The following is a 14122-nucleotide window of genomic DNA, read 5'->3' on the forward strand; positions in this document are numbered from 1 at the left end:
CTGCATGTTTGATATAAGCATGTTCTTTATGCTGTCTTCTTACCTTTCTGAACCAGGAAACATGAAACATTCGGCTGCTTTCAGATGCAGATGGCGTTTGGAGAGCACGATTTAACGCCTTTTTCTTTCTTATCCTACAAGCATGATTTCTGTTAATGATACACTGCATGGCATGCTGCTCTAATGCTTTCAGGCTGTTGCGTGTCTGACACTGCTGTGTGTCTCTGGTTGCCATTATATATGTAAATATGCCTTAGGAAGCATTTTATATGTATATTTATGTTCTTGTTCTCTGTTCATGTTGTGTTGTGCACCTTGTATGTATTGTTTGGGTGGCTGTTGATTTCCTCTACCCTCACCGTCCTTCTGGACCCTCCCCACTTGCGCACAAGTCGTCCCTCATTTTATTTATTTTCGCAATCAGTTTTCTCTTCCTGCCTCCTGCTTTTAGTCCTCCTCTGCTTTCCTTTTTCCTCTCATCTCCTCTCCTCTCGTTTCCTCTCCTCTCCTCCTATGTTGATGAGATACGGTGATTTCTCTTAGGGGAGGCGTCAGTCCATCCTAGTGCAGCCCCGTCTTGCGCCTGTCCCACCCCGAGTATCCAGGTAATAAACAAGCCGGCAAACTCTCACTCTCCATCCATAACTGCTGCCTCTTTTCCACTTCTACTGTTCTCTATGTGCGTCCCTGTCCTTATACAGCATCCTGTGAACTCACTGCAGGCCCACACACTGACAGGCCCACTTTGCTCTCCCATTTATCTTCTCATAAAAAGGAGGACTGTCACAGAATGTCTGGACAGAGATGACTGATGTTTCGTAGGGGCACACCTGTGTGTTAGGGTGACAACAAAATAATGTCAAATTTTTAAAAGTAAGCAAAACAACTCAGCAGTTAGTCGTGTTCATCTAAATCTTATCTGCACTCTCCTGCCCATAAATCATGTACTGCAATATCAGTAACTGCACACAGTACCAGGCTGACCTGTGAACATTATGCCCCATGATAATATGTCCTAGAGAGGCAGAATTTTAAATGTGGCTCAATAAAAAATTGATAGGAACACACCATCCTGAGCAGAGGGCATGCTTTAAAAAAACAAAAGGATATCTTTTATTGATAAGACAAACTGAGGGCTTTCACGACCACCACTGTGTGAATTAGCTGTTCCAGTCATCAGGCAGAGTGGCTCGCTTATGTTCAGCTAGCTTAACGGCTTAGTCCAGTTACACTTGAAGGTGATGTTCTAAGCAGTAACACACAGCTGAAGCTCTTAAAGTCGGGAATGATCATGACTCTATTCAGCAGGTTTTCAAAATTTAATTAAAACACCCAAAATGTTTTTTGGCAGAAAACCAGTTCCAGCTAAAAGCTTAGATTTTATTGTCTCTGTTCAAAAGCTTCAAATTACTGTTGGTGAAACAGAAAATCAATTTGATTTTAAAACGAGTCCAGTTGTGAAGGATTCAGTTTGAACATGAAATTGTATTCATAAATGTAATAACTACTCATTTTGAATTGGCTACTGCTCCAATTTGTACATCTGATTGGCTCTTTTTGCAAGGCTGCACTGCGTCCACCTACCAATATAAGAAAAATTTCATTAAGTGATGGTCTTATATGGTTAATACTTTAACCTAAAGGATAACACATGCTTATGAAATCTCCAGTGACAATGTGAAGTCTGCAGCCTCACGTTCTCTGCTGCAGGGATAAAGGCTGGGTTTTTTAGGCCAACTGAAAATAACAGCAAAAATTAAAGTTTTTAATACTCACATTTTGTTGTGCAAGATAATATCAACATATTTATACTGCTTTTGTGATTTTTGTAAGTATATGTAATCACAGCGGTATAGGCATTTGTTAGCAAATGTTTTCTTTGGGGCAAATAAAGGCTTCAGGGGTATTTACTTATATATTTATGGTACAGGGTAAAAGTCGTGAGCCACCTTGCATTTCTTTAAATTTTGTTATGAAAATAGGAAAAGGATGCAGTGTGTGACAGGATAAAGGACCCGCACATGCAGTGATGTATTGATACATGCAAAGATACATGGAAATTCAATAAGTAAGGCAGAAATAACTGCGCAATTCTAAAAAGCTTCAGAGTCAAAATGACCACCTTTATTTTTTAGCACAGCCTAAAGCTCTAGCACAGCTTTGAGGTAATGTTGTTGTCATTTCTTTAAGCAGTCTGCAGGAATAGTTCTGCAAGCTTCTTGAAGGACATTCAAAGGCCTTCTTTGGATGTTGGCTGCCTTTTCTTCTGTTCTCTGTTAAGATGACCCCAAACTCCTTCAATAATTTTGAGGTTCAGTCTCTGGGGAGGCCAGTCCATGACTGATACTTTTCCACTAACGAGGGGTGGCTCAAGCCTTTTGTAGCAATATTAATATCAAGAATACATAAACAGAGGCACAGTCGAATGAGAACAAAGAAATGCAGAAATTCTAACTATAACTCATTCCCGTGAAACTATGTGAAAATGCTGTGGGGGATTTTTGTTGCAGTGACCAGCTAGAACAACTGACAGCAAGGTACTGCAGTTTAAAAAAGATTTTTTACCATACCATCACACGTTGTTAGCATTTTATCCTTATATGATTTGAGAAGCAGGTTTTCACAATGTTTTCTAATGAGAAACCTGTGCTCACTATATTCCTTCATTAGCTTTTTTCATGAAAAACTACTTTATTTTGCTGCATTTTCCTGCTATTAACAACTTTACTTACACTTGAGGCACCTATAGTAGAATTGTAAAGGTCTATTTATTAGCTACAACACTGCTAACATTTCATTAGTTAGCAAACAAAGGCAGACATCCAAAAGCTAGCAGAACAGGATGTTTTCATTGCTTTCATTTCATTACTTTTAGAACTTTCTTCTGAGACATGGTTTACATTTTAATCCAAGCCATAATCTTGCCTTGGAATAGAATGTAAATCAACCTCACCAACTAGTTTTGCTACTCAAACCTAACCAACCTGCAAGCTGAGAATAACATAAAAGAAAGGAAATATTTCTGTCAGAAGGCTTTCTGGCAGGGAGCCCTGAAGGCAAACCTGTCCTGCTGCCGATTTATGCTGAAAGATGTATTTTATTTGTATGTGTTTTTACATGCACAGCTGCAGCTTTAAATTCTCTTTACTCTGACAGATGACAAAATGTGTCATTTTTACACAGCGCCATGATTGGCACTGTGTGAAGTGAGCTTCTCTTCCACAACACACACACATAAAAATGACATTTTCTTTGTTTTGTCAGGCTGAATGAGGAGGTAACCCGCTGTGCTTTTTATTGTCACCCTTCCAACACACTAACGTGTCTCCTTTTATCCACTGCTAACTTGGAAATATTCTGTGATAGACCTCCTGGATGTTTACTTGAATTAGATGAGACAGAACTGAGACTGCTTTTTCTCTTTATGTTGACAAATAAGCATTCGACATCCCCTGACAAAAATCTAAAGAAATACTGCCGTAGCTTTTTTAATATCATTTCAAATTCTCTGTGTGTGACTGTTGTTGCTCTCTGCAGATGAAAATGTCATCGCTTGTTCACACATAAGATTCAGTCACAACCAGCAATCCACAGACATGCCAACATTATTATGCACAAATTAATTTCAAGTCATATACGGAGAACTCTCTACTTTGCATTGAATCAGCTGCTGAAATGCAGAGAAATTCAGCAATCAATGGAAATCATTGATTTTTACTCTCTGCTGCTTTTAATATGTTGGCATTTGCAAAATTCCACTTCTCATTACATATAACGGTAATTTTTCTTTGGCTTTAATTAAACTAAAGTCAGTTTTAAGGAAGTATTTCCATAATTATCAGCTACTTACAAACAGCATACGTTTCATATCTTCTTAACGTTCTTTTGATGACGTTTTTAGTCAATAGAAGTTGACTAACAGATATCTAAAAGTATCTTTAAAACAAGTTTGAATGCAAAGAAATTGTAGAAGTAGCTGCAATAATTCCAGACTTTAGATTTGTGAGCAAGAAACTGAATATTTGCAACTGTTTTCAGCTTACAAAAGCAGACTGAAAACACGGCTTCTCGAGGCTTTACCATTCTTGCTTATAAATCAGTCTGAAAGTAAATGAAATATTAGTGTTATTCTCTTTTATTGCCTCTTTTTTCTTCAAACGTGCCATATTTTAGCACCACTTTAAATTCACATTTTCCATTCAGATTTCCATCCCTCCTGCCACGCCCTATGACAAACGACACGATTTATGTGAAATCTCCGTATCTGACCCAGTCCTTCCCTGAAGAACACTGATTATTGTGCACATGTTTTGTGTTGTGTTCTGTGTCTTTCAGTCAATCCGTGTTTTTCCTGATATGTATGTGTTTCTGTGTGTTTGGCACCTGGGTGTATTGTTTGCCCGAATGGTGGCGTAGGTCAGCTGTTATTGTGCGTCTTTTTATGTGCGACATGCATACCGTGTTCTTGCTTTTTGCTGTTTTCTTTTTGTACTTTTTATCAAAGCAGAAGCTCAATACCCATCAAGCTAGGCTTTTCAAGACTTGCAGGTCTCTTTTTACGTTTTTTTTACATATATAGAGTGATAAAACCAGCACGTACAGCAGGTATTTAGTCTGAAATGTGAAGGTGAGAAAGATTTCACAGTTTGTTGTAGACATTCACGTTCCAAATTGGAGTGATTGGAGATTGGAGGAGATGGGTAAGAATTTGTGTGTGTGTGTGTGTGTGTGTGTGTGTGTGTGTGTGTGTGTGTGTGTGTGTGTGTGTGTGTGTGTGTGTGTGTGTGTGTGTGTGATAATTTATTTTCTGCATCATTTACAGTACACTTAACATTTCCACTAAGTGTTTTGTGTTTCTGTCTCCAATACTGCAATTTTCATTAGCATACAAAAACACACACTCACACCAAGCTGTAATTGAATGCACCACGTAATCAAACACTACAGCCCACAAAGTGAAGCAAGTTTGGTAAGTTAAAAAGGATGTCAGTAAACATTTTGCCATGTCTTTGTTCAGCTGCCTGATTTCCCAGTTTAATAGGCATGTGTACTGGACTACACATGGATATTAAACAACACTGTTGGTTGTGTTGGAGACTAATAAAACAAGTGCTATAGTGGAGTCATGTTACTGGCATCCTGTAACTGTCTGTAACCATAGTAGATTTTAGCTGTTCATAGCACCAGTTAGCAACTGAAAGTGTTTGCATTCATTTTGGTTCTGATTGAGAAGAGAAAAGGCCCGCCAATTCACATCTAATTCTGGGGTAATTTTTTTTTTATTATTATTTCTTCTTTTTACTCTTTTTAACTGAAATGGAGACACCTCACAGCGGACACACCCATCAGACACAGTTTAAGCGAAGATTATTTGCTTTTGATGCTTTTGATTCATTTTCTCTACTGGATGCAGACCAAACTATCTCTCCTCCTTCCTGTCTTCCCCTCTACAGCACTTCATCCCATTCACATTACAGTGTTTCATACTTCTTGTGTGTGAGCATTAAAGTGGTTTTTACTGTCACATGTATAATATGTGAACATTTTCCTGTTTGATATAAAGTTAAATTATTGCACAGATCTTCGAGCTCTTTTAGATGCTTGCTGCACTCGTCCTACACTGTCACTGAATCTTTGTAATTATGTCTAGACACCACACAGCAAATGTGTCAGGCACCATAAATCGAGTGCAATTATTTCAAGAGGTTTCTACCCAGGTCTGATGTTAAAACTGTGAATTCCAGCTTTCAAAATGCTTCTGTATTCAAATCATCTTGAAGTCGTGCATTGTTACATTAAGCAGCAGTATGAATAGAGTCATCATAGTTGTCTATTGGCATAATAACCCAATTGTTTTCTCTTCCCACTGCTCTTAGACATCAGTGAACAAGACTGGAAGTGAAGGCTTGCAAACAGACCTTGATATAAACTAATAAAACTCTAGTATTGCATTGCTGTTATTTCGCTCTAATGTAAGTAAAAAACAAAAGTAAAACCAAACTTTGTTTGAATGTCTAATCAAAAGCTCCAACCCAGGAGGAACATCCCGCTGCGGTGATCAGTGGCTTTGGGTTGGATGTTTTGGTTGGTGAATTTGACAGAGGTTTGGATTTCATGTCAGACTCTTTAAGACTTGCTTTTTAAAGTTGCTGCTGACCTCTATGTGTCTTGACAGTTTTGCATGTTTTGCGTAACATGTTATGCTACAGCGAGTGCTGTTAAGCTTACTTTCAAGCCATAAGACTAGCGCTCTTTTTCAGTCTGTAATTGAAAATATTTTCAGCTGCTCAAGCACACGCTTTTACTTTGAAAATTAGTGGTTAATAAGCATTATTTGTACTCACTGTCAGAAGATGACTCACTTGACTTCTTGACTTTGCCTGACACCTGACAAACACCTACTCATGCCAAGAGGATCAGGATCCTTTGACCTCAAGATTTTTAATTCCCCTTCATCTCCTCTTTACCTGTGTCCCTTTTCTTGTGCTACCATTTCTATTGGTGTGCGTCACGCATCAACCTCGTAACTCATTGGGCTCTTTCTCTCCTCTCTCTGTGTCTCTCCTTCTTTATGTGTGGTTCTTCCAATCCCTTGTCACGCGTCTGTTATTTTCCAAATGCACCTTCGCTTTGCTTTGACCATTGCCTTTACATGTATCCATTCCATCTGGTTATTTCTGTTTTTCGCTGTTGATGTTTTTCCCTTCAAATCATGTCCTTCTCTGGTGATTTTTCTCTTTTATCCTCTTTCCATCCTTATCTCACTGCTATTCCTTTCTCCCACACTTTCACACCGCTTCAACGTGTATTTTTTCCCTTTACATGTCTGCCTTGATTGGACATCTCCTATTGCAACTCCTCACATCCCTCCCATCTTTCATTGAATGGCCTCTCTCCTACGACCATTTCTCCCTGCTCCCACTCCTCTTTCCCCTCCCTTCTCTCTCTATCTCGCTAGGAGGACCAGCTTTCCTCCCTGGGTTCTGCAGACCCCGGTGTGAAAACTGAAGGTGGAGGGGGAGGTGGAGGAGGTGGAGCAGTAACCAACGATCAAGGCCTCAGAGTCTCTTCCTCGGGCATTTCCTCTGTCAGCTCGCCCCACAATGGAGTCCTCCCTCAAACCATAGATCCTCCCTCTCTACCCGCTCCTCATCAACATCCTAGTCAGAATGGAGAGCTCCGTGGCAGCCAAACATCTTCCCCAATGACAACCTCACAGACAACTGGAACTACAGCAGCAGCAACTACAGGCATAGCAGAAGAAGGGGGAGTAGGTCAAACACAGCACTGAGCCAAATCAGAGAGAGATGACCCAAAGGAAAACACCACCCCTGCCCTTTCCCCATTTAGCAAGACAGTTCTTTGAAAAGAAATCACCTTTTATGTTCTTATCGCCCAGGCAAGAGAGAGAAGAAAAGCGAGCAGGAGACGAGTAGTAATCATACAGCTACTGTACAGTGCTTAACACATTAACACACAACATAAAGGGCTCTTCAATGGACATTTGTTCTCTTGATGCTCACATGGAGCTTCAGATAGTATCAGTCTTGCAGGACAAGACAATGATACCTTACGTACTTTGAATCTGTCAAACAAAGCATTAACATGCATACCAAGATATGTGAATATGTGCTCCGTGCACTCATCGCCTGTCTTTGATTCCACTAGAAACAAACATGTAAGGATCAAGAACTATAGAATGTCTTGCACCCCAAAGACTTCATAGTAGCCATTAGCAAAGAAGTGCTAGAAGCTAGAAGCTAGCTTACAGTAACCCTTGACTCCCATGGATGTAGATGCATTAATATATCCTGAACACGCCAGGCTACAGTTTGTTTTAGTAGGAATGTGGCAGTGTGGTCTGGCTTTCATAGTGCCTTTGAGTGTTTTTCCAACAGGGTTTTACAATACAGTTAACAGACGGCGATCAAGTTGGCTTTGCAAGTAAGGGAAACAATATATGGGCCGAAAACAGAGATTCAAAGACACAAGATCAAGCATCATAGCGGTTTGAGTGATGAGAGACATTTCTGGGAACTTCTTTCTTCTTTTCAATCTAAGGGACGTCTTGTTTTTGGACTGAGCTCGTGCAGTTTTTCTCTTCTCAATCTCAGAACCGATTTGTGATAAACTGGTGCTAAACAGAAACAAATGGTGCCATTTTCCAAGTCAGCTGTCTGTGTCTGCCATAGCACTGCCTCTTTCATGGTTCACTCACTGTCTTTTCTCTCTCTCTCTTCTGCAGTTTGTCTTTGACAGGACTTTTTTTCCCCTCCCAATATGTTCCGTGTGTGTCCGTCTTTGTTCTTTGTGCATCATGTTGTGTTATGCTTAAACGGGGGTGTTGGGGTTTCCATATCTGTTTTTGGGTTTTTTTGCACTCCTCCAATCTCTGATTTTAATCACATTTAATAAAAGCAGCTCCCAGGCTCAGAATTGATGGATCAACTATTGCACTTTTGCCTCCAAAGGCTATCTGTAGTTTACAACTAGCACTAGTAATTTTAATACTTTGAAAGACAGGGATGAATGAAGTGTATTCAGTGTTTGTTTGTTTTTCTTTCACTTAAATTATGTTGATTCTTTGTGTTTTTCTAGAAGATGATTATTTTGCTTATTTCAGACACAGCTTTAATAATTTATCTTGCAATTTTCACCAAAACAAATAAATAGTAGAAACAGGTTTGTAGTTGGTTTGAGCATACACTACATTTTACCCCATTTTTACTTTCAAATTTGCCAAACACAAAGAGGATTTTGTTTCCTTACAAATATCTGTGAAAAGACCATTTCTAGGTTTGCTAAGCCTGCCGTTAAGTGCCTGGGATAGATGCATTGAGTATCCTTTGGCCAGTAGACTAGCTAGTCATCAACCAAATGCACCTTATAAAGCCTTGCGTAACACAATAAAATAAATTATATCCCTGATTCTACAAATTATTATATATTATATTATCTTATATATTACTGTGTGTAGTTTGCTTAACTTGAGGTTTCTTTTTTTAAATGAAAAGAGACCTGTTGTTGAAAACAAAGCAAAAAATAAATAAAAAATTTAGAGAATTGTTTGATGTACTTTGCAAATGAACTCATGATTTGATTTCTCATGTGTCCAATGCTGAAAACACATCTTTGAAATGTTTGCAACATGTATCCATATTCCTTCATTTTGTGTATGAACTGTCTGCTGTAAGGTTTGTCTCGATGTGAATTTGTTTTTGTCTTTGTAGCCTCACACACCGGTGTCACTCTGCAACAACTTGGCTTGTTTTAAAGTTCAAGAAGTGTTTCACATCAGCCATTTTTCACTTTAGACAGACCACAACATTTTTGTTTTTGCCGTGTCAAAGGTCAAAATGGCCTGCAGTGGTTAAGCTTAGATTAGACTTCTAATGATAGTGAATGTTGAACCACCAAATGTTTATAATGCTAGCAGTCTTATGCAGGGAAAGATTGTCTATTTAGGGCTACTTCTTTCTTGTGAATTTACTTGTGTGGTGAATGTTGGATTCAAAGCGGGCTAGGTTATGAACATCAGTGTCTTTTCTGAGACGTGATATGATCCGTGATTGAGAAATTAACATTGCTGTGAAAATACCTCAGTGACTCAGGTAAACAAGCAGTTGCCTCAGAGCTGAACACAAAAACTATAGAAAATAAAAAGAGACGAGTCCAGCTTTGGAAAGACTGCCACCATGCAGATACTCGGTCAATAGCTATGCTTTAATAGCACCTGATCAAGCACCCTCCCCCGTTTCTTCTCTCTCTCTGTCTCCCTTTTTTCTCCCCCAGCCACTCTCAAAGCTTCATCGAGGACAATGTGGAACCTAATTGGCTGATGCACCATCGGCAGTCTGCAGGGTGGCATGGCCAAATGTCCAGAGCCCTCTCTCGTGACGCGATTGGCTGACAAAGGGAGAACTTGGGGCACTGGTCCCATTCTCTTTGCTCAAAGGATGGTGCAGAGCCCCAGCGGACCATGTAAGGAAATGCTGGGTTTTTTGGCTTTTTTGTTTTCACTTTACTGGGCCCTCTCTCTCTGATTTGATAACAGGATTTTTTTTTAATATGTTTGATGCCTCATGGTTGGATCTACATTTGACTTACAAACAAAAGGTAGGCTGGACAGATATTGTTGTTGTCAGCCTGCCGAGCATGCAAAGAACAGCTATGCAGTCTGATCAATCAGCAGAACGGAGGAACACAAAAGCCAAGGAAGGCACGATGCTCAAAGTGAGAGAGAGGGGTGGGTAAGATGTATTTCAAAGGTGCTTGACTTCTCTTAAAATTTTCAGTCCAAGCTGATTTGCTTTCATAGCATTTATTTGCCTCTCTCTCTCTATCTATCTCTCTTGTAGTCTTTTCAAATTACCCCTTGATTCCTCTTCATCTATTCACTCTTTATGCATCTAGGATTTTAAAAAGCATCATTTAACCACTTCAGTCTGACTTCGTTCTAGACACACTTGATCTTTTTCTCTCCTCGTAGTTTTTAGCTCTTCCGTTTGAATCTCGTTCAGCGTTTGATTTTAAAGGAACCTAAATATGCACAGCCTAATTCATAACGTAAAACCGCTTCTAAACAATACTCTTGCTTCAGTGAAGACTTTGAAAAGCCGGACAGAATGTTATTATTTATATTTCTATGATGAAACTGCTTATTCTTACAATTAAAGAAAAACTCTTCGTTTAAAATCTTCCGGAGGAGATATTTATTTCTTGATATAGATAGATGCCTCTATCTAACGGAAGTTCATAAATAACCCATTTTATATGAACCGAGTTTCTTACTGAGACAATCTTTTGGAAAGAAGAGTTGCCCCAAAAGACTGCAGCGAAAGGGATGAACTCGTGTTTCACCTACTCCCCTTACGACAGTTTGCACGTTGCTGACACCTGATCCCTCCTTGCTCTTGGTTATTATTGTTCAAAAGCGAAATAAAGTGGACAGATGTCGCCATGGAGCTCTCCATATACGGACGATGTGAAAGTGATTGGATAAGGACATTCTTACAGCTATCGTTTTGTACTCCACTTCGACTACCTGTCTGTAGAGTTTTAACCAAGCAGAGGATGAACTCTTGGTTTCAGTGTGGCCACATTTCTGCAGTCAAATTGCTGTAAAACTCCCCGTTTTCTTTCTATGGATGGACTCCACTGACACCAATCTGAGTTGAAATCCCTGCCATTTCCACTTTTGACTGAAACGAGAGAGAGACATGTTAGAGGTCCTGCTGAAACGAGTGAATGTGTTTGTATATAAGTGTGTGTACTGGCTCAATCTTTGTGTATATACTGGATACATGTGTATATATGGTATGTCTATGTGTATATACAGTTTGTTTGTATATGCAGAGTGTACAGCTATTTTTTCCTCTAATGTTTCTCTCTCTTTCTATGAATAGGTCTTCTCAAGTTACCAATATTGAGGCATGGAAAGGTTTTTACATGTACTGACAGCTATCAGAGGCACTTTCTGTGCAGACTTAGAATATCAGCAAGGTCTGTCACTTCTAGCTGCATTCTTGAAGCTCTCATACAAGAAGTAACTCACGTAATATTAAGCTTGCACTCATTTTCTGACCAACTAAAAAAGCTTTTCTAAGTAGATTTGGGTGACCAAGCAATGTTTGTACATATATAGACTTAGACCTTTTTTGCCCCCCAGAAACCTCCATTTGCATTTCTTTAAAAATTCTCAACCTGTTTTGAGTTCTTGCGTATCTGGCGTTCACTTATATGTTTGCAGCGGTTGTCATTCAGAGCTATATATTTATTCAGACAACCCTTATATATTTCTTGAAATTTTGTTCCCCAAATTCTGCTTCTCATGGAACCGTCTAACCTTTTTGTGCGGCTAGACTGGCAAACCCTTCCATGAAAGTCTGCTGTCATTACTCACCATTGCTCGTTTTTGTATAGGTCCTTACTAAATAAGTGTGCCTCCTCCCCCTTATACTCTTACTAACCGTAGATCCGTTACCTCCGCTGATCGCTCATCTCCATTACCCTTTGACAAGCCATAGCCCCCACCCTCCCTGAAAGCTCCTCTATTGTTGTTATGACAGGACAGACATTTGGGGATTTTCTGTATATTAATGGAAGAGTGGTGTTGAAGAGTGTATTGCAGTTGTATATGGATTTGTTATGAATGTGGATATTCTGATCATTGAATTATTATTGTAATAATGATAATAATTATTGCCTCTTTGATTTTGTTGATTAATTCCTTTGATCCAGTTGATGAAGATGCCATTGTTCCTTTTTTCCTTTCTCTTTTTTTTTTGGAATACACCGGAATTTATATTTTTCGGGTGGGTGATTCTGGAGATAGAAATACGTAAATAAATTAATAAATAAACAAATAATTAAATTCTTAACTTTGTGTGGAAATGTGTGTTCTACCTTTCTGGACCAACTCTGGATGATTTCAGAGAATGTAGAAAGTAGGAAACTTTTTTCTTTATTTGCATATCCAAAGTTTAATCAACCTTATTCCTCTTTTTTTTTTTCAAATGCACATGAACAAGAGTTTTTGGGCCTTTTTATTACTCTGATGACTCAGACACACTGGAGCCAGATAGTATTAGGTATACAGTGAGTTACCATGCACAAATGTACGTTTTTGAGCCATACTATAAAAATTGCATTAAACCTAAGTGGTACCTCTTGAGCTTTATAGTCAGGCCAATGCAAAAAGTTGTAATGTGAGTAAAAAAAAATTCAGGATACTGATAAAGCTTGTAGTTATTTGATTAACTGATGTGCTGGTACATGCAGCTTTAGCTCCTAGACCTCACATCTGCTAATTTAAGCAACTGAACTGGACTTTAAATACAGTCTATGCTTAAATCTCCTTTTTTTTAATGGTCAGTAGGGGCAGTTCTCATGGTTGCAAAAAGTCTTGTTGTATGACTGTAGTAGAAAATGACCCTTCGCTTTTGATTTATGATGTCTGCAGACACTTTCCTGATGACTTTATGGTTGGTATGCTAGTCTCAAGGCCAATTTAACGCTGTGTCATTTTATAAATTATGGTTTAATTCAAGAGGAAATATGTAATAGTGTCTTTTAACTAGTGTATGACTGACAAAGGGCTTACCTTCAAAATTCACTGCTGAGCATCAACCTATCGTTTATATACGATCTAGCAATAAATCTCGAGTCAGTCCCACTTACACCACCACCAACAATGTTTGATCATACACAGCTTGTAATATTCGACAGCCAACATATTATTAATATTATTAACATATAGTAGCAGTTTCCCACAGCCTACGTCAATAATTAATTAATTCCACATAAAAACTTCTGAATGGATGTACAGTTTGTAAAAGAGAGAAGTCACACATTTACTCTCATTTATTTAATTAAAAAAACAAAAACATTATACTTGACAACCTCTTGTAAAAATACTGTACATTAAAGATAGAAGGGTGTGTTCAGTGTACATGTAAAACAAAGGAAGTTGGTGATCAGTTCACAGGAAGAATTTGGTTGCATCACAGTGTTGTGAGTCTTCACTTGTGGTGGAGCAGATCATGCCCTCACACGCTCCTCAGACACAGTACTCAGAGTGAGGAGGGCAGGTAAGATTTGGGATCTGGGGATTCGACTGAATTTAGTAAGCTTGTAATTATCTTCATCCTCCTACACTTAATTGCCTGCAGTTCCTTCAGGGGTTTGCAACTTGTGACTTTGGACAGAAAGGAAGAAAAAGCACTTAAGCAGAGGGTTCATGATGTGTAAACTGAACAAACAGAGCGGAGAATTCCACCCCAACTTACCTGTAATTACTACTCTTGTAATTATTCTGCAGGCGACACTGAGAAATTAAAAAAACAAACAAAAAAAACCCATGTGCTTGCAATAACCATTCAAAATCTGTGTTTTTGAGAGACAGTTGGCTCTCTGTCACATTTCCACAGTAGGCAGATACATAAAAACTTAAAATTATGGAAATGTTTTATAGATGTGTACAATAATCCATGAGCTTTATAGTCCTCTAGTGGCATCTACCTGAAATTACAAGAACAGAGGTGCATTCTAGTCTATTAATAAACCCAGTTTTTAAGCAGCATTTTTGATCAACATGGTGTAAGGATCAAAACATAAATTGTAT

At 38.8% G+C, this 14122-nt stretch overlaps 1 protein-coding gene across 11 annotated transcripts in view; it reads left to right on the forward strand.

Moving 5' to 3' along the window:
* syngap1b (synaptic Ras GTPase activating protein 1b) overlaps positions 1-12380 on the forward strand; it is a 174263-nt gene extending 161883 nt beyond the window's left edge. For 8 of the 11 annotated variants that reach the window (XM_005744044.1, XM_005744045.1, XM_005744046.1 and 5 more), the window contains one exon: positions 6959-7904. In XM_005744044.1, the coding sequence (XP_005744101.1) occupies positions 6959-7291 (333 nt within the window). In that variant the 3' untranslated portion in view covers positions 7292-7904. Of the gene's footprint in view, positions 1-543; positions 606-6958; positions 7905-9792 lie in introns of those variants that run through there. The other 3 variants (XM_005744047.1, XM_005744049.1, XM_005744050.1) reach the window with 3 other exon arrangements.
* Positions 12381-14122: the final 1742 nt, after the last annotated feature.

This window comes from Pundamilia nyererei, unplaced genomic scaffold (assembly GCF_000239375.1).
Source record: "Pundamilia nyererei isolate P.nyererei 1_Seehausen unplaced genomic scaffold, PunNye1.0 scaffold00138, whole genome shotgun sequence".
Lineage (NCBI taxonomy): Eukaryota > Metazoa > Chordata > Actinopteri > Cichliformes > Cichlidae > Pundamilia > Pundamilia nyererei.